Raw genomic sequence first — 27,686 nt, forward strand, 5'->3', positions numbered from 1 at the left:
TTGCCTTCAGCTGGTGGTAGCAGGGAGTGGTTGAACATGAGCCTCAACATGGGGTGTTTGTTCTGCTTTAACTTGAAGGTGGAATAGAAACACAGAGGGATGAGTTGCTGAATGAGCTGCCCTTGCCTGATGACTTTAGCATAATCATTCCCTGGCTACTGCAAGTTTCAAGCAGTCTAATTAAAAAATTGTTTACACTCCTGATTTGATCAAGATAATTTACACCCATTTTAACAGCAATTACTGTTATGTATCAGTCCTACTGGCTTGTGAAATTCTATTAAAATACAAAATCAGATAAGTTAACGTATCCTTGCAAAAAACCTGCAGGAAAAAATCATTTTCATATTGGGTAAAACAGTGATAAAAGGAAATTAAGCATGAGCACCAAGACAGATGGCATACTACAATTTCCACTGCAAGCCTGGCTAGATAGCAAGTTAATGTTCAGGAAAGTTTTCAAGCCAACTTTTGATCATATTGCTGCTTTGTGTAGGTGAGTATTGCTATTAATATTAGTGATATTTATATTAGCAGCATTCTGATCAGATAGCTGGGGCTTTGCAAATGAAAAAGAAGAGGGAGAACTGTTCCCAGGTGTGAGAGAGTTAACTTGTTCATGTATTTCATCTTTCTTCCTGGAAGCAGGAGTAAACCAACATTCACAGTAGGTGTGAGTTAACTCTATGTGTGTCATTATTTGACACAAAGTGAGGCTTGACAAAACCACATTAAATGTGTGAGATGAGGTGTTTCAGCTGTTAGGAAGCTGACAAGACAAAAGAGTAAGATGCTACTCTGTAAGTGTATTCAAAAAATCCCTGCTTTGGTATGAAATAAAATTTTCTCCTTTATTTTGATCTGTGCACATCTGCAGGTGCTTCAGACTTCATGGGTAACCGAATATTCCACACAGCAGATTATAAATAAGAGCAGCATCTTGACCCAAGATTGTCACTGTAATAAAAATTATTTTCTGCACATCTGTAACAACTTTATGAGAAAAATAATGCCTTGATGGGAGTAATGACTCTAATATTTAATCTCTGAAGTATAATGGAGGCCCAGCTTAGTGCAGCAGGATCACATTGGCCAGTTTTCCAAGGGCACATTTTTAGATCCCAGCCTCACTTTGCTGACATTGTTGGAGCAGAGGCTGAGCTTGGCTCCCTTCTCCTGCTCTGCCCAGGTTCCTGGGGCTGTTACAGCAGCAGCCTGGACACAATGTGCTCAGTGAGCATCATTGGAAGGGCCATAAACACTGTTTGGTTGCTGCCACACTGGGAAAGTGGCTCTAATGCTGCACAGGGAAGATAAACACGTGTAGGGCTGTAAGAATATTGGCTTGCTGCTCTGAACTGTGTTTGTTCTCTTTTGGTTTTAGCTTTAAGTTCACTCTTATTTATATCTACTGTTAGTTATTGACAGGGTGTTGTAGCTGCCTCATCATCTATTTTTTCCTGACTGTATAATTTCAAGAAGCCATTGGATGTTCTCCCCAATTTCTCCCACATCTTCCATTAAAATGCTGTTAATTCCCATTTAAGCTCAGTATTACCCTCCCTGCCTGTTCCTTGCCCTCCAGATATGGCTACACAAAGCACTTTGCTGCTCTGTCTTCCATTCCTTCTGAATGTGCCCAGATGCTCTTTCCAAAAAAAGCTATTTTTCTTGCTCTGGAGGAGCTTCTGTAGGCTGAAATATTTCAACTCTCAATAATTCCAGACATCTGACAAGTGGCTTTCCCTTGTAAATACGAGTTACAAACTCAAATTCAGCAGCAGATAAAAGATAATCTAGTAGAAACAGGCTAAAAATCGATTTTTGGCAGCAGGTATCCTTTGTCTTGCCTGCAGATGTGCTGGATAATTCAGGGGAGAAAACCAGACTCTTCCCATCTGACTGTTACTTCTCTTCCTGCCTTTTTCTGTTCTTTGCTTAGTTTTGCTTTTCGAAGTAGAAGGAAAGAAATATTTCCTTCACTGGGCCCTGTTGTTACTACTATTATTATTCATAAAAATAAAAATAATATTGGCAGTGGTGAGCATATATTATAATACAGGTAATACATGTAATATGTATTATAGATAAAACTTTCCAAAAGGAATCTTCCAGAAAACAGATCTTCAGGTCAGAGGGGCCTGTGCATCCCACCTGTTTGGTCCACACCTTATTTTAGGACTGGAAGCCAGAGCTGGGAGAGGTGGTGGGAGCACAAAACTCCTTTGGAGAACTCTTGTTTTATGTTTACTTTCCCTCAGCACCTGCCTGCAAAAGGAGATCCCAAAGAATGGCTTGGAAAAGTGCCCCAAAGCTGATAAGATTGGGTCACCCTGGTACTGGTTATAGGTAAAGTGATGGATGTGGGGATGAGAGATGCTGCAGATGTGAAACTTCTTTGAGTAGAATGTTTTAAAAATACAGCAGAAATGAAAAAACTTGTGTGTTGACTTCACTCCTCTGTCTCTGAATTAGATGAATTTGTTTTGAAGCTTTGCTTTCCTTGTTGCCACCCACAGTACAGAGAGCTGCTGGTGGAGAGAGAAAATCTCATAAATCAGTGAGTGGTTGATAAGGTTCTGCAACCAAATTAGAGGAGCAGTCTAAGAAAGTAGGTGAGGGCAATAAATGTGTAGATAACGAGATGTAGCATTAATAATATTAAAAGAGCTGTTGGTTTGTGAAATTCTTGTACTTCAGTTCCTAATTAGGCAGTTGCCTTTGTGTGCTGAAGTGAAGCCTCAGGCCACCAGGTCAGACCGGTGCTGTATTAATGATTGCTCTCCAGCCAAAATCCTGACATCTGACCACCTATTTTGAGAGGCAGCAACAGAATCATTCAGGTGGCTCTTTCAGCCTTTGTGCCTCCCCCCAAGATTTCCATCTTACTTAGGGCTGTACAGTAGAATTTCTTTCAAATTAAATTCCTGTAAGAACCAACAGGTTACCAAAACATAAACAAAAACCTGAGAGTTTGAAAGGGAACTTGCTGCTCAAAATGTGCTGGGAATTAATGAGCAGAGGTAGAGCAAGTACATTCATATTCTTCTGCTCCACTGGAAGTAACTGAAGTGGAGGAAACAAAATAGCTGCAGCATGCAAAATACTTCCAAGGAGATCTTCACTGGGAATAAAAGGGTATTGATGAAAAACTAACAGCAGTGGTGTCTCCCTAACAATTGCTCTAGGACATGATGTTCTCTCTCCTCTGCTGAGTGCAGGTAAATGAATAATCCGTGACTGCTGTGAGAATGTCTGGGAAGGGAGAATTGGGATCACTCCATGAGATGAGGGAGAAGTAACTCCATCCCTGGAGAAAGTTGCTTTCTTTTTGGTATCTACTGTTAATTTAATAGAGAGGAGAGGCAGCACTGCAGCATGGGAAAACTAGAATAAATCAGGTTTAATTGTGGATGGTGCAAACTTTTTTAAAAAAAGAGATACAGCTGTATTAAGAATGCCAGTAACCACAGAGGCTGAATGTTTTCAAAGGCAGGGTGCCAGTTGAGGTATGTAGCCTATTGTCTTTTGATTTCAACTGGGCAAACCTCTGAGATTTGAAAATGTCTTGTTTTGAAGAGGGTGAGAGGGCAATAGAGGACAGGGAAGGTTTCCATACACAAATTAAGTCAACTTTTCAATGCATAAGATATTAAGTCCTTGCAAACAAGCTCAGAGCTGACTTGTTCTTGAGGCAGTGTGTGGAATGAGGCCTGGATGAAGCACAGTGAGCAATAACAGGCTTGCCAAGAAGGCAAAGGTACATAGAGCTTATGTCAAATGTGCTTTTTAAACTAGATTTAGATTTTAAAAATGAAAATGCAACAATACAAACATGTTACTTTAATTAAGGTAATTTTTTAACACGTGCCTATTTCACAGCAGCAATGTGCAGCTGCACTGATTGACTCAACTTTAAGTTCATTGTGGCCCTCCAGCAGAAAGCCCAGGAGAGTGAAAAGACTGCTCCATATCTATAGCCACCTACATCAATTAACTACAATATTTTTTAAAATAACAGAAATAATCCTGGAGCATTATGAAATGCCTGCTTTACACATGAGGAATATACTACCTTACCAAAAAATCACAAGTATTTTGAAGTTAGTCTTTCACCTTCATTACATGCCTGACATCATGATCTGCATCTTGAAACACAATTACAAAGCATTAGTGTCACAATAAAGCCCAACAGCAACTGAATTTGATTGAAAGGCCATCAGCCTTTCTTCTTTCAAAATTGGGAGCCCTCTTTCTTCAAAGGTGGTCAAATCTCAGAAGTTTTAAGTGTGTTTCCATTACAGTCCTGTGGTACAAGCTTCTCTGTAACAGTTCTTGCTTTCCTTACAGATGTTTTTTGAGACAGAGAAGTAGAAAGGAGTGGAGATGGGAAGAGGATGGGAGTATTGGGATTAACTGAACTGGGAGTATTAGTCCAGTTCCCACATGACAGAAGGAGCTCAAATGTTTTCCAGATCACTTCCTCAGTGTTGGGAAGTGTTAGTGACCTTAGTCATATCCAAAAGGTGAAAATGTCATTTGAGTCATTGGTATTTGCCATATGAATGCCTGGAAATGTACCTCAAGCCCACCTGGAGTTGGGAAGATACATTTATCCTCCCTTGCTCACCTAACTCTGCAAATGATTGCGAAGAGGTCATTAGTCTAAAATAGGCATTGGATCTTTTTTGCTCTCTGTTGCCCTTGGATCAGGGTCAGAGACAAATCTCTGTGAGTACTGCAGTGGTTTCTGAGCCAGCTGCCTGATTGAGCTGCAAGAAGTGCAGAGGGAGAGAGCATCTTGTCTCTTGAGTCTTAATGTTGTCCTGAGTGTGTGTTCTTTGCTCATCACATGGTAAATCTCAAGAAATTTTATCCCATGATCACAAGTTTGTGTCAGTCTTTTGAAATGTGCTGTGGCTGCTTACATGAGCCTCAGAAATGTGAGATAGCAGGGAGTTCTTAAACTGGGTAAACATAAGGTTAAGAAAACAATTCTTCTTTTGGAAGTTGGCTCTAAACTCTCCTCTTAAAAAATTGTGGGCACAGATCTTTAGTTTCCTATCAAGGTGTGGGTCTCACTAAAACTCAGTGGGGGTAGCAAGTCCCATTAGTCCTCAGAGTACATTTCCAGTAATTTGAATTACCTGAATATTTCCTTTTATTACAGATGATTCTTGATCTCTGTTTGTACTTACGTGGATTGCAATCATAACGTAATACAAATTGATTTTTCTCTCTGAGAGCTAATGACAGACCCAGTTTCTTTGAAATGCTCAAATTGGTTGTACTCTGTATTTTATGCAAAGGCAAAGCATAAAGCTAGCACCTAGATAGGGAGGTCAGAGAAAAATATCTCTTGGCTTCCTGTTGATTTAAAACCTTCTGAAATGGTTAAGACACTTGAATAAGGGTACTAAATAATCAAAAAATAGTACATGATCCTACGCAGCAAATTTTCTGTTCTCCAAGGCCAGTTGCGTGCAAGGTGTTGTTCCCTGGTGGAGGCCAAGTGGATGATGCAGTCTGGGTGCTTCCTCTTTATTTGCTTTCATCCCCACTGTGCTCCGCTCCTGGGGTCAGAGGCTTAGCCAGAAATTGCTGACTGACATACAGCTGTTAGTGAAAAGCATTTATCTGAGCAGAGGGATAGAAGATAAAAAGTCAGATTCTCTTTAGCAGCTGTATACTTGTTTTTTTAAGTGACATTGATTTTGTTCAGTATTACATTGTTGGACAAGTTTGCAAGGTAATAGTAGTTTCAAAAGGGCCAATAAACTTCTGCTGTCCCTGACCTCCTCCTCATCATCATCAGTTATTAATGTGACATGTTTAAATGTGTGTTTAACAGCCCTGCAGGGCAAGTGGTGCCAGTTTTCTTTAGATGGATACTTTGAGCTGCTGAGTGCAATAGCCAAAAATGTCAGTGGCACTCTGGTGTAACTGCATACTGTCATTTTTTATTGTTACAGGTTTATCCCAATTTATAGGGGACCAAGTCACACGTACAAGATTCAGAGGCTGACGGAATCCACCTGTTACTCCTTCAGAATACAGGCAGTCAATGATGCTGGGGAGGGACCTTTCTCAGAAATCTGTACCTTCTGCACAACTAAGTCAGTCCCACCTGCAATCAAAGGTATGTAACAGGTTTTTTTACATGTAAATATTTATGTGATTGGTAAGTATGAGGGGAGGTTATAAGGGTTACCATAAATAAGTAATAACAAATGTGAAGAACCAGTTTGTGCTGACTGTAGGTTTCTCTTGAGTTGTGAAGTTACTTAATGGTGGGGAGCTAAATTACCATCCAAAACAATCACACAAGCAACATAAAGGTTATGTCACCCACTGTTGTAATAAAAAGCTGTTAAAATACTGCTGCTATCAGTGTTTACCATGGGGTTGCTCTGGATTACCACAAAGGATCTAACAGCTGCTGTATGTGTGTGTGTATACCTACCATCTTAAGCTTTAATTAAGTTGAATGTTTTTTGTTGTGACTGTGATGTCCAGTGTAGACCTTCAGAGTTTATTTTTCCTTTAATGTATAAAATTAATTATGATATTTCACATACAGAGCATTAGACTTAGAACTCAGCATGTATTCCACTAGGAGAACTAAAGGCCTAATTAAATGAAGTTTTATAATGAAATGTCTGTGTGTAAATTTTGTCCTAAGTAATTATATTCCTGAAGAGAAGGAAGGAAGGAAGGAGCAAAAGTAAAAACCATGGTGAAAGATGTTTCATTATAAAACTTCATGTAATTAAGCCTTTTGTTGTAGGCTTAATTAGTCCTTCTTTGGCCTCTTACAAAGGTGGTGGGTTTGCTCTATGGGCTGTCAGATCAGCTGAGCTGAAATCAAATGCACCTTTTTCCCTGGGTGGTAAAGTCTTCCCTGTCAAGCCCTGTGATTTTCTGAGAGATACAACTGTCAGTTTATCAGAGAGGTTTTGTTTGCTTCTCTGTATTTAAAATCTGGCTTTGGTGATTTTGATACCTTTTGTGAGGCTTAGAGAAGGAAGAGCACTGGTAGAGTCCCTTTCTGTGCTAAATCTGCTGCTTTGAGCCACTCAAGGGAGAAAAACACTCTCCAGCTAAAAATACCTGTGGAATTGAGGGTAAGGACACTTAGCCAGGGGTGAGTTATCCTGGTTCACATCTTTACACAGAGGTGAGATGTGCTGCCCAGCCAAGGGAAGGGAACTGGCGTGGGATGACCCAGGATGCCCACATGCACTGTAGTCATACTTGCATTTTGTTGGCTAAAAATCCATTTTATTCAGTCCACCTCACCTACGTTTTTTGTTTTGAACTCCCAGTGTGCCTGCTGAGTCCCTGTGAAATGTGACTCATCCCCTGGGCTGAGTATCAATGGTGCAAATACCAGGTCATGTGTGGGCTGGGACCTCGGGTACCTGACAGAGCACTGCCTGTGACAGAGAAAAGGGCATGACAAAACTGTGCTAATGAACACTGCTGAGGGGAAGTGATGCCATGGGGGAGGAGTGGTGATGCAGAATGATGGTGTTGATTCCCTTCTGTGCTAGAAGAAATACAGAGGAATTTACGTGATCAGCTTAGTTTGGGTTTTTATCTATCAGAAGAAAGTGTTTGTTCCTCCTATAAGGTTTCCTAATTACTCTTTTAGTGATGCCAACCCTAGAATAGCTTTGTTGTTAATGGCAGTGTTTTGTAAGTGTCAGACAAAAATCTTAACATGTATTGAAGTGAGGGATGGAAGGAGGAGGCAAAATAATTGAGATTGTTGTTGTCAGCTAAGATGAAGGCGTCTATTAACAGTCTCTCAACACTAGCAGATGTGCAGAGAGAAGTAAATGGATATTGATTACATTTGGGCCTTCATGATTCATGTGTTCCTCTTGGGAAGTAACAAATCAGTCTAAAATTCGTGTAATGTATGCAGCAGCATTTATTTCTCTGGTAGACCCTCCTGTTGTCTGTGTTTGTAGAGTTGGGGATCCAGATTGCCTTTAACAAGCTCATGTCCGTGCACGTGCACACGTTAACTCAGACAAGTGTACACCACTCTTGTTTCTCCCAGTTTGATTCTTCTTTTTTGGTATTGTGCTTGCTGCCTCTGCCTGATCAAGAGGTTGGAGAAAGCTGGAGTATTTTTCATGCCTTCCAGTGGCAGATGCTTTGTTGTACATAAAAATGGGCTGCCCCTGTCTCTGCTCTGCTAGGCTCACCTGTGAGCTTGCCGTGGGTCAGGGCACAGCATCCCTTGTCTTTCAGCTGGTGAGAGAGCCTCTGCCAAGGACAGCAGCCTTGCAACACCTGACAAATTGAATTTCTCTGCAGTTCTTGTGAGAGCAATAGTTTAGGTCTGGCTGGAAATAGCAGGTCTGATCAAGTGGGTGTCAGGCTTAGAGTTATATTCAAGTCTAAGTTTTGAAAATTATGCTTGTCCTTTTGCTTCCCGGGCTGGACTTCATCTCTAATACAAAAGATTCTTTAGCTTCTCTTCTCACATTCCTTCTCCTATTTTTCCTGAATGAAATGTTTTATATTATTCCTCTCTCTCAATGGCATGTAGCATGGGAGGGATGCACAGGCATCTCCACTGGCACAGGTGTTTGCTCAGAGCTTCACAGAATTGCTGCTTTTATGAATGCCTGTGTCATTTGTGCATTGGCTTCTGCTTTGAAAAGATCAGTGCACAGCACTGCAATTAAGTTTTGAAAGTTTTCTCTAAATCCACTCCTCCCTTTGTAGCAGCTCACAGAGCTGACAGGTAAGAGATGCCCTACCCTTTTAAAAATGTTCTGGTATGTGTTACAGTGCTCATGAAATAAGATTTCAGTGCAATATTTATATTAAACATTAACACATTTCCTTTTGTTGTAGCCCCTCGAGTGACACAGCTGGGAGGAAACTCCTGTGAAGTTACCTGGGAAATGGTCCCACCCATGAAGGGAGATCCTGTAGGTTATGTTCTGCAGGTACTGGTTGGAAGAGAATCTGAATACAAGCAGGTAGGGAAATGGTCTGGATTTAATATTGTTAAATTGATGGCATAATGGAAATGGTTTTGAAAATCCACTGTTCTGCTGCTTCTTTCTCCTGTATTGAATTACACCCTATGGTGATGTGTCAGCTGCACTTTGGTAAAGGCTGAGTCAAAATTAAGGGCTGTAATGGGCTGTTTTCTTCCCTAAGGGAGAATATGGAACATCGTTATTTTATTGGAGTGATTTGTGTTCTTTCTGTGGTTAATCACTATTTTTAACTGTACTAACCTTTAAAAACTTACAGTTCTGTCCACCCATGCTTGCTTCTGAGCTGGCTGCTCTTAACCATTATCTGGAGATGAGATGAAGTCAAAAAGATGAATCTTTCTAAGCCAATTCCAAGACTGTCCATCAAGGTTTTCAGTCAAGTACACTTTAAGTGGTTTGTTCATCTGTCTCATCCCTGTCTGAGGTTTTAATGCACGTGTAACTGCTGTGTTTCCTTTCTGACACTGGGGAAGCAAAGGCAGTGAAGTACAGCTGATCCTTCTTTCCTTGTCTGTCTGGATTAAACATCACAAGTGGACACTTCCCCAGAGCACCTGAAACAGAACAGCTCATTCACAGTTAGATCTTTTATTTCATCTATCACACCTCTGGCTGTGTGAGTTGCAGTGCACTTCATCTGTGTGCTCTCTTTTTCCTGTGCTTTCTTTCATTTTCATGCAGATTCCTAATAAATCCAAATTAGGGAAATGAGATATGCTATGCTAATTAAACTCTTACGCTGTGCTAATTAAACTCTTAAAAATACGTATAAGGTCTTGCTTTCTTTGAAACTGTGTCCTTGTTCCTCTTCAGGCTGTTTTTGAATGCTACTGTGAACTAATAAATTATCAAAAATAACAAGAAAAATGCAAGACAGTTCATGGGGGTGATAAAGATTCAGAAACCTAATGATTGTTTTTGTCAGGAAACATTTTTGATGCTGGTGTAGGTAATGAAACTCCAGTGTACTGTGTTGGCCTCATAATGTCAGTGGCAAGTGGATAAGTGGAACCATTTTGCTGTTGCCTGATGCACAGAGTAGCTTTGGCGTGTTACCTTCAGTAAACAGCCCCAGTGTTTAAAATGTTCTTGGGGAGAACAGGGCACAGCTTCATGTTCCTGGGACATAAGTGATGGCTTAATCTGCACAGTCCAGAATTTGTGGTGTGAAAAAAAACAAACACCAGTGAAGGAAATAAAAAATACTTTCAGGGTCTTCTTATATTGAAGATCTTAATTTCTCACAAGGCACGAGCCTGGTGAGCGGTTTCAGTGTGAGTTGTCACCAGTAACTCCCTGCAAGAAGTTCCTGGCTGGGATGCTCCAAGTGACACTGGGACTTGTGTAGTTGTGCTGGCTGATAACCAGCCGTGGGAAAGAGAGAGATTTCCACTGTTTCACCTTCACAGAAATCACCTTTGCCCATCAGGATGTTTTTTTCTCCATCAGGAATGTGGGTGGTGTCTCAGCACTGGGGCAGGTCCCTGTCCATGAGCTGCAGTGGCTGCGTGCTCTGAGCTCCTGTAATGTGCACAGAAGATAAAATACAGAAACACCTTTCAGTGATTTTTCTGGCTAATACATTTTCACCTCTGCTTTGACATGCCTGTGATCACCTGCTGCTATTTAACTGAAAAGCACTGTCACCAATATGTTCATTAATGTTATTGATATGTTAATTACCTTTGAAGTGCAAGTTCTAAACTTATTTTAAAATATATTTTGTTCCCTGCAAGTGACATATGTATTTTGCATATGTGTCTAAAGGGGTGTATTATACTAGAAACATTTTGCAAATTGTTTTGAAGGGTGGCACAAATGAAATACACTCTAGATTTTCAGGCTATTCATGGAATGCAATATCAGCCAATGATATGCTTTTGGGTAAAGCTGTCCTTTCTCTCTAGATTGTCACACCTGAACTGTCTCCCTCCCCTGCACCCCAGTGTCTGCACCCCTCCACAGCCTAAAAGCTGCCGATTTGTCACCACTTGATCTAGCAGAGGTGATACCAAAGTACTCAAAAGCCCTTTTTTTCAGACTGGGACTACAGCCATCCCTGCTCTCCTCTGGGAGAATATGTGTAAATATTTCTCTGCTGAGAATTGTCTGAAGAACTGGACTGGCTAAACAGATAACATTTTAGCTCCCTGGAAACTGTATTTTAAAAAATGCTAACTACTCCTTTCCTTGTTTCTCACACAGTGTGTTCCTTTTTGTGTACTTGTGTGCTTTATCTTTACAGATATTTTTAAAAAAGCAATGGCATGGGAGAGTTGTTTTTAGGAAATCAAGTCTTCCTTGTTTATGAATCAGGATGTAAGCCACAGGAGATTGCAGGAATCAATGGCCTGGATTTGTTTTTCTTGCACTTCTATCTAGCATAGCTTAGTCAGTCAGACTTTAGCTCCAAAGTGTATTAAATTGTCTCTGTGTTGGCACAGCTTTAATGTGGATTTAGGGGAGTGGGCTGGGCTGTGCAGTACCTGCAGGAGCTGCAGTTTGGGATAACAGCTGCAGTGCCCAGCCTAAGGTTTGGTTTCCCATTTGAGCAGCTCTGGGGATGGAATCACCCAGGAACAAGGTCCTCCCAAGAACTGACCATGGGAAGTCAGAACTGAACTTTTTAAAGCTTCTTTATCCTTAAATTGTTTGTCACTGAAGCAAAATGATCTACCTTTGAAATTTCTGAGAATTTGGAGGCAGCAGTGTTTCATCAGCTTCTGCTACATCTCTTCTGGGGGAAAAAAAACTGTCTCCAAATGCTTTCCAAAAGAAGAACAATGGGTGGGATACCCTGGGTGTGTGAAAATCCCCCAGTGGTTCTCAGGTCTGCACTGGGAGGTGGGTGCCTGGGAGAGCTCAGTTGACTTTACCAAGCTCTCACTTTAATCATTGTTTTTTATTTGAATTAGATTGTGTAGACACACAATATCTGAAATGCTTTAGTGAACTGATAATTTCAGTAAAGCTCTACTCAGCCAAAAATTGGGTTTCCTTCTCTGTTTTCACTAAGTCAAAGGCACTTGTGCTGGTTGTGTGCCAGAATATGACAGAATGACACAGTACCTGTTGGCATTTAGTGCCACTTGCATTGAGTATTTCTTCTGCCTCCTGGTGCCAATTTTGTGTCATGAGCTGGAGCAAATAATTTCCTTTGGTTGGGGTTTTTTGGTGCAAACAACTTCAAGGCAGGTTCTCTGAGGAACTGTTGTTTCTCTGTTCAGGAGGACAAGGGTGTCACACAACTCTGAGGGGTTTTTGAATATCTCAGCAGTGGAGTGAGTGAAGCTGATGAAATTATAATCCAGTTTCTTAAAAAGAAATCTCTCAGGTGACTTAGAAGAAATAAAGTTTTTAAAGTGGCCACATTTTTGACATAGATTGAAACCCACCCCTGGCAGTGTCCAAGGCCAGGTTGAATAGGGCTTGGAGCAGCCTGCTCTGGTGGAAGATGTCCCTGCCCATGGCAGGGGATTGGAACTGGGTGATCTTTAAGGTCCTTTACAACCAAAACTATTCTATGATTCTGTCTTTTTATCAGCATACAAAATAGGTTTTTATTAATTACTGAAGACATTGGCCATTGCATCAGGGTGCAAGAACCAGGTGAGGTTACCTTGCACTTTTCCAGTGTGTTGCTTACAGGGCAATTATGGTTGTCTTTGTTATTGTTTGGAAAGGAGGGAGAGAGGGTTGGAATTATTTAATGAGAACAGTGAAATTGAGAAATCCTTGCCTGCAGGAATTCTCTGTCTCTCCAGCTCCATCAGTGGGATCAAATACCAAGAGAGGCTTCAGCAGCAGTTTATTACTTGTGATGATATTTTCATTGAGGGAGCCAGGCAAAAAGCTCATCGCATTTTTATTATATTCTCAAGTGTCCAAACCAAAAAGCTGGTTTTAGGAACCGAAAGTGATAAATTGGATAGGCACTTCACTTTGGCTTGTTGGCCACCAAAGCATAATGTGCTATATATAAAATACTATTGCTGCTTCACAGAGCTTTATTTGATTTCATATTTGTTCAGCAGATTTAAAGACCCTATTCATAGTTGCCAAGGGTTTTTTTTTTCTGTTGTATGTGTAAAGTCCTCTCAACAGAGTGTAACAGGTAAACAATCTTTTTCCCATATTTGTTCTGTGTTTGTGCTGGGGGCATCCTCCCACAGCTCTGAGGTGCTGCTGCAGCCCCTGGCAGAGATTACAATTGTCAGGAGTGGGTGACAATTTAATAATTGTTTACCAGTTACTGATAGGTAAATCCACTGCTGGTAAATACTCCTCAAACCACTGAAAGCAGGGCAATTTCCATAACTGTCTTAGTGCTACTGCAGGGAATGTTTTGTCTTTATCATTGGTGAATAGTAATTCTCATAATCTATTTACTTTCAGTAATTTTTCAAACTTCCCTTACAGATTAACACTCTTCTCTCACTTGGCTGTCTGGCCTTTTTCTGAGAAGCGCTGTTGAATAGCTGGATTGAGTGAACTTGGCCATCTATACTTGTTAGACTGTAATGAAGATATAGGTCTTTGATTTAGCCAAACTTGGCCTCCAGTTACACTGGTATTCACCACCCTGACAGAACAAAACAAGTGAAAAACTCAGGATTTTTTCAATTTTTTTTTACTGGACAGGATTTTTTTCAGTGCAAAGACAAGCTGTATATGTGCTATCCCTAGTATCTCTTAAATGTAATTTATGAAGTTTAGAGGGCAATTTTTAAAATTAAATGTCAATATTTGGATTTTTTTAATCTTGGTTCAGAAGTGGTCATATTGGCTACAAAGGTTTATTTGTGGCAAAGGCATGTAGAGCTTTTCTGGTTGTATGTTTTGAAATTAAATGATTAATTACAGCAGCATCAGAAAGCAAAATCTTGCTGACAGTTGTTTTGTGGGGCCTTTGAGTTGCACTGAGAATCTAAAGAAATGGAAGTTAGGTGGAAAAATCCTGCCCCGGTCCTGTGGGACACAGTTGCCCACAGCAGGTGGGTATTAGAAATGGAATTGCTGTAGGAGAACAGAGTGGCAGAGGTGTCTTGGGATGAGGGATGCTTTGCCAACTGAGGTTTCAACCCTCACATCCCTTCTGTGGGCTGCTACAGCACTTTCAGTTTTGTTTCCCCTGCAGTTCCTGTAACCCAGTGACTCATCCTCACTGGCATTGGGAAGACAAACAAAGACAAGAGGAAAGGCAGCAGTGCATGGCTGTGGCCAGTCACAGCAGTTTATGGGATGAATTTGTTGTATTGCTCTCACTTGACCTAGAGGGAGCTTTCTGCAAATTCCTGCAAAGCTTGAGCAAGGCAACATTTATTTAAACGTTGTTTCTTGATCTGTGCCTCGGGTCCAAGAAACATGAGCCAGTTAGAGGACTTGCGGTTAGTCTGGAAACCCAGACTCACCATCACTCAGACTGCATTGGGAAAAGCTGTGAAAGCTGAAAAGGAAAGGAGAAGACAAATGAAACAAGCACCTTAATCTTTCTGTCACAGACCTTCTCAAAAGATCAGCAACCTGTTTAACCAAGGGATGAGTCTCAGGGGCAGGCAGGGCAGGAAAGCTGAGCTCTTTAAGTGGTCTTTAGCTGAGCAGGTTGCTTCTCTTCCCTCCTCATTTTTTACTCCAGAGTAACACACAGGAAATCCTCTATGGGCTTGGGACTAGTTTCCTACTTGCTCCCCTTTTCTAAGATGAGTTTTTGCCTCTGTGAGGGCAGAGATGCTCTCAGCCTTCTGCTCCCACAGCAAAGAGAAGGGAAATGGTAAATGAGCAGAGGAAGAAGCATCTGAAGTTCAGGATGTTTTTTCCCCAGCATACACAGCCACTCTGTGACACTTCTTTCATTTCATAAAATACTAGTCTCAACAACCATCCATTATTTAAATTATTTGTTTTCAGAGTTTGTAAATGTTTCCAGTTTTTTTTTTTTCCATTTAAGTCACGAAATTGTCTCAGATACTCAGTTTTTTCTCTCCTTTCTGATACTGTGACTCGTGCTCTGAGGCATGTGGTACCTACATTTGATTAATGTAAATATGTGATGGGTTTGGATTAGTAAACAACCAAATCTAATGCAGTCAAGAGGAAATTTTCATACCTTAATAATATTTTATTATTCCCACAGTTCTTAAAGTGCAATTCCTGGCAAGATTGCTGTTTTTGAGAGAAATGTGAGGGGAAAATACATTAAAATGACGTTTGTAAGCAATTGTGCAATTACACATTGAATGATTTCCAATAACTTTGTTTGAAGGTTTTCTTCCTTTTGGGGCCAGACAGGGTGATTATGTCTTAGACATGTTTTAGGCATACAGTCACAGTTTCAGAGTGCAAAAATACATTTGTGGCATTTATCATGCCCACAAAAGGTTAGTGTGTGTTATCATTGCTGCACTGAGTGACTTGTTGTCTGTCCCTGTGTGCACTGTGTTGAGACTTGTTGAGTGCCTCTGTTGTTCCGAAACCTGCATTGACTCAGTGAGTTCCTTCCTTTGAGAAGCATTTCCTTAGAGATTTGAGTTGATGCCTGGAGTAGCTACTTGGAACAGAGGCTGGACAGAATTAGAGAATAAAGCAGATATTTATTAAAGGCCTTCAATAGATGCATCTTGGGCAGTGCAAACGCCCTGTGGAGGCCACACCCAAGATGGAGTCATGGGTTTTTCAGACAGATATAAATTAGGTCTCTTTGCATATCAGAGTTTATTTGTCCAATTATAGGTTCAGGTCATAAAGTCATATTCCCCTAGTTTGCTTCTTCCCAGTTCATTTTTATTTACACTTTTTGGGGCCTGAGGCTGCTAATGCTGACCTTGGTTCTCGGGCCTGGAAGGATTGTTTTGTCTGACCAAACTAACACTTTATATGGAGTTCAGAGTTACACACTAATGCAATACAGGATCTGAAAAGTGTAAAAGCTACAAACCTAAGGCATCAGACTGACCTTTCCATGGTGAAATCCTCGCGAGCGCACTCGAACCGTAGCGCCATTCGCCGCCGCGAAATCAGGGATTGAACCACCTTGTGTCTGACCACCCCCTTGCTTTATTTTTTCAAGGTGTACAAGGGAGAAGAAACCACATTCCACATCTCAGGCCTCCAGGTGAACACGGACTATCGTTTCCGCGTGTGCGCCTGCCGCCGGTGCCTGGACACGTCGCAGGAGCTGAGCGGCCCCTTCAGCCCCTCGGTGGCTTTCGCGCTGCCGCGCGGGGCCCCGGAGCTGCCGGGGGAGCCGGGCGGCCCCGACGGCCACAAGGGCAAGGCCATGGTGCCCACGGACGAGCAGTTTGCTGCCCTCATCGTGCTGGGCTTCGCCAGCCTCTCCATCATCTTCGCCTGTATATTACAGTACTTCTTTATGAAGTAGATCCATCCCCAACCGGAGCGTAAAAACAACCCGCAGGTTTGACTCTAATGCTACGCATTATAATCCACACATTTATTCAGATATTCCTCCTCCTTTCCTCCCTTTTGGTTTTTTTTTTTAAATCCTTCGTTCTACCGTGCATTTTTTATATACTGCTCTTGTTTGGTTTTTTTTACAGTTCTAGCTTGAAGAAAGATAAATCAGTGTTTTGATGCACCTTTTTGAAATTCAGAACTAGGAAGTGGTCAAACTGGAGAAACAAGCAAACCAGATACCAAAAGCAAGATTTTTTGTCGTTGTTGTTGTTGTTTTTCCTTCACGATTTCAAAATTGTCACCAATTTGCCTTTTCAAGGTTGTTTTGGGTTTTTTTTCACTGAAGTTCATGCAGTCTCTTATTTTATCTTACTATTTAGGAAAATTTAATCATGAGTCACTTTTTTTTGTCTCTTCTTTTTCCTTCTAAACATTAGTCACAAGTGTGTTTAGTGGTAAGACTAGAATACAATGTTAGTCAAGTACCAGTTTTTCCTTGAACAGTATTAGCAATGTTGCCTACGAATTTTATTCACTACATTTGCCCCAATTTTTCAAGATAAAACCTAAGTCATTATTTTAACTGTTTAGTGCATTTAAATTGGAACAGCATCCTGCAGTTGAAAAACCTTTTTAGTTGCCTATTTTTACAGTTACAAACACTATAAACTGCCTTTATAAGAAATCAAATAACCAAACTGCATACAAATTATGAAGCATTATAGATTTTTTTTTTACCATTTTGATTCCTAGCAGTAATTTTAAGTAAGAGGGCATTGTGCAATAGTTAGTTATTCCCATGTTCAGCTATTTAAAAGCTGCTTTAACTTGTCTGTTTGTCACTGTATATAACTATTCCTAATCTAATACTAGATATTATTCTATTACGTTCAGCCTGATTTATATGATTCAAGCTGGTGACAGCTTACTGCCTCTACTGAATTAGGTGAGATTTATACTCAATGGAAGCAAACTTTACTGTCAGTTGATTTTTTTTATTATTAATATTATTGTTATTTTTTTTTGGAGGGGTGTCTATTTTATGGAACTTTCTTGGAGGTATCAGAAATCACATCTGTTCGTTTTAAATACCTTTAAAAGGGTGTCTATGCTGTTCTCACCACGGGGCTGATTGAAATAACTTGGTACCTGGCAAAACTGAGATGAGAGTCCTGCAGAGGAATGGTCCCTGCTCTGGTGGCAGTGTCCCCCTCCTGCCTGCCCCTTCCAGACACATTTTAATCCATCGAGACACTAGATTTTTAACTCTTGAGTCATGGGGTTATTTATATTAAGTCAACATTGTGCGAGTACCTCAGGGACATAAATGAGCTGGAGGTGCAAATAGATTCCAAAAGGGTGCAACAGACACAGTGTATTTCCCTGCCTCTTGTTTTTGTATATTTTTGCTACTTGATTTTGCTTTTGTCCTAGCTTTTTTGTGCTCTGTCTCCATCGTCTAAGATTCAGTGTCCTGTACTAGCATAATATTCCCTTAACCAAAGTAATGGGGAAAAAAACAACATTATTTTTGTTTTTAGGTTTATTTATACTATATACTGCATACAGTACTTTAAATACCAATTACAGTGCAATCTTTTTATTTATTGTAAAAAAAATAAAAAATAAAAAGTGTACTTATGTACTAATCTAAACCCCCTCTCCACCCTCCCCATAGCATGTTACATTTTTGTCTGTTTTATACTGTTGTACTTTAGGTCAACTTTTTACCTGGCAGCATTCCTAGTATTATTAATCTTCTTGCATTTTCTTGTGTTTTTGAAGATGGGAGCATCTAGTACATTAAATGCCAAAAAAACCCATTATCAGTGATTCAAACGTTTACATGTATCCAAAAACAAAATCATCTCTGGAAAGAAAGTGCTAAGATCAATGAATTATTCTGTGTGCCTCTCTAGATGTAGCAAATATTAGAAATGTTCTGTATTTTGTTATTGACTATAATTAGTTCGATTTAGCCTTGCAAACTAATGGCATTGAGCTAAATATATATATTTTTTTGTTTTCTGCCAAAGTCATGGCTTGTCAAATTTATTTACATCTTATTTAAATTTATTTGTGATATGAAACTCTGTGACCTTGCATCTGTATTTTGTGAGCAAAGAGTATACAGCTGTTTTCATTGGAGGGGAGAAGAGTGTATTTTTTAAAACGATGAAAAGACCGCTAGTTTGGAAAAACCCAGAAATTTGAATAGATTCCCTTTTTTTATTTTTGGTATATTGTTTGAGCAGTGCTGCTATGAAATCCGAGCTTGACACCTTTTTTTTAAGAAAAAACCGACAAAACTGCTTTAATAAAGAAAGGAAAAAAAAAAACCCAATGTGCCCTAGATTAGCAATTTTGAAAGTTTGAAATACGAGTGCTACTAAAAGCAGTGAGCAGAAGTGGAGGGGAGAGCAGTCAGTCACACTGAAATCATCTTCTGTCACTGCTGATTGTTGGGTCCCTGGTAAACCACACTGACCAGAGCCCCCAGCCCAAGGCTGGGCTTTTGGGAGATTGTGCTGGAGCAGCTGGGACAGGCGCAGGGAATTCGACATTTTCAGTCTGTGCCTCCTGCCACAGTGATCTGGTTGTCATTCGTGTGTCGGTGACAAAGGATGTCACACCCTCCTGCTCTGAGGGACCTTGTCCCTGACCCACCACTGCTGATGCCTTGGCCCTTCCCAAACCTCGTGCCCCTGGTCCAGGTGGAAGGTGTTGGATCCAACCCCAGGGCACTCTGCTCTCACAGAAATCACCACCACCACCAACAAAGGTAGAATGAAACACTAAGTATTTAATGCCCTTAAGGAAGGAGAGAGATGTTTTTATATTGTTCTGCCTTTTTCTTTATGAACTTGAAGTGTTTTCTAATCCTGTTTGTTGGCTCCAGTAGCTCAGTATTCAGTGTCACGATTGAGAAGTGCCCTAATTGAATGTGTATGAACCTTATCCTTGCACAGTTCTTTAAATTGAAAAAGAAAAAGAAAATGTTTTTACCTCACTATGGGAACATACATTCCAAGCTTTTCAACTTTAAAAAAAAAAATAATCAGAAGTTTTCTTGTATTGTAAATTTTAGACTATTTCATATGCATTATATTAAAACTGCCATATCAATTTTAATGTATAGATTTTGCAAATACTACACTATGTATGTAAGACTTAACTGTATCTGTAGTGTATATGTAATATATTTATGCCCAATAAATGTTTTAATTCTTTCTGTTTTAATTCTTTATTTTAATTGAACACACCTCTTTTGGGTCCATGTGTTCAGTGCTGTTGTGCATCCTGGAGCAAGGGTGGGAGCCCTGAATTTACCTCAAGATGTTTCTGGTTTGTAATTGGAGTGATTTTTGTGGTTTTGTGAAGAGTAAGTTTGTAGTGATAATCTGACGGTCAGGTGTGTTCTAATCACTTCTTTTAAATAGCTTGCAAGAAAAATTAAGGATTTATATTTATAGAAACATACCTAGGTTTGTTCTCTCTTAGAAATTAAACACTTGAAACACTAGAGCTTTTAACTTACTAATTATGTGCAATGAATTCAATTCCTTGTCATGATGAATTAATCTAGTATGCATACATGTTTCTTGTCAAACACATTCAGGCTAATTTTCTAATGCTTTTCTTCCAGTCACTGCATAAATACAACAATTGATTTGTTTGCTTTTTTAATTACTTTTTACTAATTACAGGCAGTTTACAACATGAGTGGGGTTTTCACAGGAGAATACAGTAACTTTTTTCACTTGGTTGCTCAGCTTTTTTATTTAAGCTCTGCTTGCCAAGACAATCTCTTTAACAAAATCTTTTAAATACGTCTATAAAATAGTAAATCATCACTTTGGCATCTGAGGAGATCTTTTATTTTCAGTGATCCCTGGTTTATTGCCAGGGGTGTCTGCAGAGATGCTGGAGGACAATGAGAGCCCATGAGAGTGAAGAAGGATTTAAACATTTGCTGTTGGAGTTCTGAATGTTACCTTGTGCTGTTATCACCCACAGGTTTTTGCAGAGGTGCTGGGTGCCTTTCCCACACCCAGACTGTGCAGAGCTGGGTAAAGTAGCACTGTGAATTTATCACAGATTTTGTTTCATGAGTAAACACAGAGTGAGTTCTAACCATGCTGGGGTGATGCTGTATTTACCAGCAGCTCTTTGCTTGCTGCCAAGAAAAGTGCCAGCTTTAAAAAGTTCTGGAAGAGAGAGCAGAGACTTTTTTGGGGTGTTTGTGTGGCCTTAGCAGCAGCCTTTGGGGTGGTGCAGCAGTGGGCTGTGGCCCTGGCACGTGTCACAGTGTGAGCAGTGCCAGTTGTGCCCCAGCAGCGCGTGGTCCCCGCGCTGGCGCTGCCGTTTCTATGGCAGCGGTGATTCTCTCCTCTCGGTAATCACAGAGCTGCTCAAAACCCAGCGCCTGGAATTTGTTTTGCTCCTCACTTCAGTCTCTCCTGCCAGCTCAGAGCACGTTTGGTGTGGTTCAGGAGAGCTGAGCCCTGTTGGAAGGGAGGTTTCTCTCTGAGGAACCAGGGGCTCAGGGCCACGTGTGGCACGAGCTGAGCCTTGCGCTCCCGGGACGAGTTGGGAAGCAAAGGATCTGGGGTGACATCAGTCTGTGTTGTTCACCTCCTGTGGAGCTTTTCCACGGGCTCACCTGTGTCTTTGAGTTTTAAGAGATGCTCAAATTCAGCAAAAAAGCTGAAGGGGATGGGTCATAGCACCAGTGTTGTGCCAGAGGATCAAGGCTCTCCTGCCTGTCCATGTTGAAGTATGGCTGAGGTATTTAAAATCTCCCTGAAAATTAAATACTTGGGCTGGAAGCAGATGATCATTAAAGCCCCTTCCAACCCAAACTATTCTATGAATATGTGGCCTGTGGACATGGAGTGATCCTTCTCCTGCATCAACAGGATGGTTCTGTTACACCTGTTGCAACCAAAGGTGTTAGAAACAAGAAGAAATTGGTGTGGTAATATGAAGTATAAATTATATTTCCTCTGCAAATCCTTTTCTAGAATTATTGCAGAGTTCATGATATATTGTCATTTATTGAAGTGGTATAGAATTATATTCTCTGTCCTTAACCTGGCCTGGAGTAAAGATGCAAATGTTATCTTTATTTTCCTCAGAGTGAGAACCATGAGTAAGTAGAGATGAATATGGACATTTTGTTTCACTGTTTTTATGGCTGAGCAGAAAAGTCAGCTGAGACCCCTGAAAGGCCAATTTTATTTGTACTACATTCTGAACAATTACATCTATTTTTGCTCTTGACAATTGCTCTTACAATGCTCATATTCTTGGCTCAGTGAAATAAAAAGAAATTTCACAAGATGCTTTCAAACACCGTGGATTAGCCTGAGATCTGCTGTTATCCAAGTGAATGTGCTGTTATTAGTTTGAGTAGTTACATTTACTGCACTAATTGGTGGCATAGATGGTCTTCCATGCAATCAAAGCTATTTTTAGGTCTCCTGACACAGTTAATAAATAACTGCTTGGGTCAGTGTGCTCAGAGGGTCATTTCTTGGTAATTTTATTAGCTCATCTCTCTCACTTTCTGTCATATGAAACCTATTACTCTCTACAAATAAAATGGAGCAAACAGTAGGGATGCAGAAGCCTTGTGAGGATTAACTTGTGAAAAGAGTTGAGAAATTCACCCTAATCCAATGCAAATATTGTCTTTTTTAATTTATAGTTCAAATGCTCTTTCTTCCCATAAAAGGCTCACAAGATCTGTGGTGTCCTGGGCTCAGGGACTGTGCAGCACTGGAGATGTTGTTGCTCCCTGGCTGCACTCCTGCCCAGCCTGGCTGCAGCTCATCAGGGTTTGCTGAAAAGATCAGGTCTTTGCCCTCAGCAGGGCCAGATATTCCCTGGGCTGCTGCTGTGTAGAGTTTGTATTGTTGGATGTAGCTCTGGATCATGGTGCTGAAGCTGATGCTGCTCCTGCTCTGCCTTCTCTGCAGTGTGGGGGTTCAGAGTTCCTTGTGCTCTTTATGGCTTTGTCCTGTGTCTTGTTTAAAGTGTCAGATGATTGACTTCAGTGTCCTGAAACCAAGAGCATCCCAGCTATACAAAGCTCTGGTTATTCTCTGAATGAGTCCCAGTGATGGTCCAGCCCCTTCCCCTGGCTCACATCAGCCTGTCTGACAGGAAGGGACAGATCCAGCTCTGGGCACAGCCTGTGGCAGTGGCACTGCTCTGCTGCATGGCAGAGTCCAGATTCCACTGCAATGTGGGGAATCAGGCACCAGCCCACAGCAAAGACTGAAAGGAAGCAGGTAAATCTAAACCTCTCATGGGTTTGGACACCACAGCTGGTCTGAGGTGACTTCCCTGTGAGGGTGGTGTAGCCCTGGCACAGGTTGCCCAGGGAAGTTGTGGGTGCCCCATCCCTGGAAGTGCTCATGGCCAGGTTGAGTTGGGTTCTGAGCAACCTGGGGTAGTGGAAAGTGTCCCTGTCCATGGCAGGGTGTTGGGACTAGATGGTCTTTAAAGTCTCTTCCAATCCAAACTATTCCATGATTTTACAAACCAGCATTAGGCCAGAGATCCTGAGGCATCCCAGGCATGAGCCCCACACGAACACTCCTCTCCTGCAGCCAGTGTACCAGCCAAGGCACACAGAAACCCTTGTGCTGGGTGCCCACTTCCCTCCCTTCTCACAAACCAACAGTAGTTCAGTGGGTTCAAACCCCCACATTCACTCAAAATTAACTCAGGTAATTTCACCTCTCACAGCCCCATGCTGGTGTCCCCAGCGTAGCACAGCAAATTTTAGAAAAGATCAATCTCATTGTCACTCCTTGATAAAAATACCAAGGTGCTGTTAACTGGGCAGGATGTGTGCCTGTGTGTGACCGTGAATCTTGGCTTCTTTCTGGGAGAATTTGGAGTATGCATTGTTGCTGTCTCCTCTCGGACTGCCGTGTTAAAGCTGTTTAAATCCCTGCACCTCAGAGCTCATGGTGCTGTGTCTCATTGCAGAGCAGGCTCGTGGTGTCAGATTCCCTGCCTGCCCACCTTAATGAGCCGTGATTTGCAGCACCAGGTCATTAGTGGAAGGAGGCTGTGCAGGGAAGAGCAACGTGGATAGAGGCTTGGAAATAACCATGCCTTTTCTTTCTCACAGATAGTGCTGCAATCATGTGAAAATCAATCAGAACATGACAAAAAAGCAAAGGATCTTTTGATCCTGGAGCATCAAAATTGGGGGCAAGTGCTGAGAGAACATCTCCTGAGCCCTCAGAGCAGCCTCTGAAGGGGAGAGTGGGGTACTTTACTTCTGAGAGCAATTTTGCCTTATGGACTCACACACGTCACAAAACCATTATTTTGCTGCCAGTGAAAGAATCAGAGCAGGTGTGGAAAGCCATAAAACGCCTTTATTTGGAGAAACACAAAGTGGTTTATCTCCAAGGACAGTGGGAGGAGCACCCTGTAGCTCTCAGAAGGGTCTATTTGTACACAGAAATGAGAGCTGAGATTGGCAGCTGGGCATTGGGTGGTTTGGATGCTGATTTAGGAGCCAACCCTTCCCCTCCTCCTGGGGGCTGCTCCCATCCCTTTGGGTGGTTTGTTGGGATGCTGCATCACACCTGTGGGGCTCTGCTCACATTGGGAGGGTGTCAGGGATGGGAGCCAGGTGACACTGCACATCAGAGTGCACCATGGGTTTGGAGGTGTTTGCCCTCCAAAACTGTGCTGCAGAGAAACCTCCTCTCACTGAGGTCAGTGTGTTTGCAGGTCTCAGAGAAACGAGCACTCAGCATCACCAGGTCAGCTCCAAGATGAACCCCAGGTGCTTTTTGTTCAGATCCAGGTAATTGGGTTAATGAGAGGCTCTGAATTTCGGTCTTAGGGGAAAAGTCCATCCACAACTGAGATCGGGAAGGGCCACAATACACAAGTGCTGGACTTGGAAAGGAATGGAGACCTCTCTGCTGGAAAAAGCACTGAGGAAGCCTGTTAAAGACCCACAAAGTGTGTTAGTTACACAGGATACTGCTAATGTGCTGTATTGTGTGCTGGAATGACTACTGGACTAAGGCTTGACAGTGAGTGACTGCAGAAACCTGTTAGCCTGCATTAATACATGATGGATTAAATTTTCCTCTTATCCACTCTACTTGCATATAATCACAATTTAGAGATAAGAGGCAAAATCTGATCTAACATGTGCTTTTTGCTTTTTTTCCTAAACAGCAGCAGGCAGGGTTGTGGTTTCATGATCTGCTGGCACAGCTGGACCCCATCATCTAACAACTGCTTTGGGCAAAAGTTTGGCCAGGGACATGGGACATGAAGCCAAACCCCTATGGGTTTTACCTGTCTCTCACCAGAACTCATGTTTCAGAGGGAAAAGCCATTGGCAAGCACGTCTGTGTGAGGGAATTGTTTTGCTCCTGTGAAGTTTTCTGCAGAGCTGGGAAGGATTCCAGGTGGTCCATGAGGTGGGGATGGGGTGGAGAGGGCTGAAGGAGGGTCTGTGTCACTGCCCTCAGGGAATGATGGACTTGCCCAAACGAGCTGGGATTTCTCATTAACACCACAGGAGCTCTCCAGGTGCTGCTGGCATCACGCTGGGCAGGTGTGTCTCCATCTGTCAGCCTGTGCCAGACAGCAAATGGTGTCAGAGAGTGCAAACTGCCCCGGGACATCTAGCTCCTGCAACTGCATCTGCTGGCTCATCCTGAGGATTTTCTGGGAAACTCCCAGGGCCTGGTGCAAGGATTCCTGTGCAGAGACAAACCCCAGTGCAGGTGTAGGTTCACCATGGACAGCAGGAATGCAGAGCCAGGGCTGTGCAAACAGAGTACACGGTGTCTCTGCAGTGTCAACTAGAGGTTGCTTGTTTCTCAAATGAAATTTTTTGTGAGCTACAGTGCTGAGCACTCTGGCCACACAGCTCAGGAACAGAAGACTGATACTGGCAGCTGGTAGATCCAGCCCAAACTCAGGAATGACATCCAGAGGGTGCAAGCAGATCCACACCCCATCACTCTGAGGCAGAACGGTTTGGGTAAGGGGTTAAAGTGCCAAGGGCTTGGGTTTCATTTTTGTAAAATAGGGCTGGTGCCTCCTCCTATTGGGAGTTGTGAGGGTAAAATGTGGTTTTGGTGCTTTCACCTGAGGGTGAGGAAGGCAGTTCAGGATGTGGGGATGCAGCAGCATCCCTAGGAGATGAGCTAGATTTTTTTTTTTTCCAATTTTGAATTTACTTCTCGAGATATAATCTACTCTTTGAGGCCACCTCTTGGAGGGATTTTTGCAAAAGATATACAAGCTCTGTGGAAGTCCATCCAGAAACATCCACTGGGCTCAGAGCAGCAGCACCCTAAAACCATGACAGAGGGGAGGGGTTCTCCTGGGTGTTTGAGTATCTAAAACCTGCTAATTTCGATAGGGCTTATGCAAATGTCATTTGATATAAAGTTACATAACTGCTGAATATCTATCAATTCAAATTTTGACAGGAACTGCTGATTTTCCAGTATATTTTATTTTTGGCAAGAAATACAATAGGACGTGATTTTCTGCCTGTGCATGCCTCCATCAAAGGTATTTTTGTAAAATGAATGAAGCTTTCTGGTGAAGTCCTTTTGACCTATTTCATCACCAATTTAACTCATTGCCAAGAAAGAAAATGCAGCCAAATTGTTCTTGTTTATTTGTGAAGCTTTGATACAAAATGTAGAGGTAGAAAAGCTTTTAAAACTGAGACTGTGTAATGAATGAACTTTCAGTCATTTTCTCTATGGGCTGCTCACATTGAAGTCAGTAAGAACACAGCAAAATTTTGACTCTTAAAGTCTCTGCACATTTTTTTTCAGCAAGAATTGGCAAGGTTTGTTCCCACAGGGAAGAGTTTCCAGAAATGGAAAGGTTCAACAGCCTGAAAAAACTCTTTCCTGCAGAGATGCCCTGTCTGCCATGCCAGTGAACAGCCAGTGCCTGCAAGGACTCTTGTCTTCTCCCCATGAAAAATGGATCTCAAAAACCATGTCCAGACCCAAAACTGGATGGGAGGCACAGCTGTGCCATTTCATGCAGGGAAGGCTTTGGGGAAAAGCTGCCAAGAACAAGAGGTGCTGCAGAAATGCCCAGGGAGGCAGAGGAGAAAGGCTTTGTCTGTGCTGGGAAACGTTTGCCAGGACAGTCCAGGCTGAGAAGGCAAAGTGGCTCCGGTGGCTGAGGCAGGTGGTGACACTGTGCCAGAATCCATGTGCCAGCCTCACTGTGCCAGCACAGGTTGTTTGCCAGTGCCCTCTGCACCTGCAGCAGCCACTCTGCCCCTGTTTATCCTGCCAGAGATAAGGCAGAAGGAGCCTTGTTGGCACCTGAGACAGATTGATGATGCCTGCCTTGAACTGATTTCACCATTGTTATGCTCTTCAGATCTTGCTCACGCTTCCCCCCCCCCCCCCCAGTGAAGTTACTTCTTACAACTTGGGCAGGTTGGATGGGGCCCTGAGCAATCTGATCTAGTGGGTGGCATCCTGCCCATGGCACAGGGTTGGGACTAGAGGATTTTTAAGGTCCCTTTTATGTTCTGTGATTCTCTGAATAGCAGATTCTCTTGCTTGCTCAAGACAAGCAACACTGGATTCATCCATCAGTGCGAGGGGGGACATGTGTATCTACAAAAGTTCGTTTTATGATGCAAAAGTGAGGGTTATCCAGGTTTTGAGGTGTTTGTTGTTTGTTTTGGGGTTTTTTTCCCTGCTTTCCATATAAAAGCAGTTCATTATGTACCAGTTTGAAGCAGCAGTTCCTATTCACCATCTGCACTCTGCACATGCTGGTGTGGCCCCCCTGGCTTTAGAGGATCCAAATAGAAAAGTTTTGGGACTGAGGGCAGCAACACTAATGGCTGGTGTAGTGACAGCTACAGTGTGTTTCATGTTTGACTTTCCTGCTAGATATGAAGTATTTTCTTGCTTGTGCTAGAGTCCTATGAAGGTGGCTAATTTTCCTTAATAATAATAATTTGTGTATTTTGCTAGATTTATCCAAGGACTTGTAGAAATGAGTCCATTTCTTCAGTTAGAAGGAAGGAAGAAGTCCTGTCCTACCTCCCAAAGGATCAGCCAGTCCCTTTCTTTCTGACTTTCGTAACCCAGATCAAGTGTTCTAAATTTCATTCTATACTCAAAGCTGTGGACATTTTACGGTGCTGGTAGATCTAAAATTTACATTTTCTCCTGATGGAATGTTTAGGCTAAATGGAAT

The 27,686-nt window shown here is 41.9% G+C and overlaps 1 protein-coding gene across 3 annotated transcripts in view; it reads left to right on the top strand.

Annotated features, from left to right (window-relative positions):
* Window positions 1–19,642, top strand: part of FNDC3B (fibronectin type III domain containing 3B) — a 187,141-nt gene extending 167,499 nt beyond the window's left edge. For all 3 annotated transcript variants that reach the window (XM_083868442.1, XM_083868443.1, XM_083868444.1), the window contains exons 24-26: window positions 5,973–6,139; window positions 8,875–9,002; window positions 16,093–19,642. In XM_083868442.1, the coding sequence (XP_083724568.1) occupies window positions 5,973–6,139; window positions 8,875–9,002; window positions 16,093–16,404 (607 nt within the window). In that variant the 3' untranslated portion in view covers window positions 16,405–19,642. The remainder of the gene's footprint in view (window positions 1–5,972; window positions 6,140–8,874; window positions 9,003–16,092) is intronic.
* Window positions 19,643–27,686: the final 8,044 nt, after the last annotated feature.

This window comes from Zosterops lateralis (genome assembly GCF_965231275.1).
Source record: "Zosterops lateralis genome assembly, chromosome: 10".
NCBI classification, from domain to species: domain Eukaryota; kingdom Metazoa; phylum Chordata; class Aves; order Passeriformes; family Zosteropidae; genus Zosterops; species Zosterops lateralis.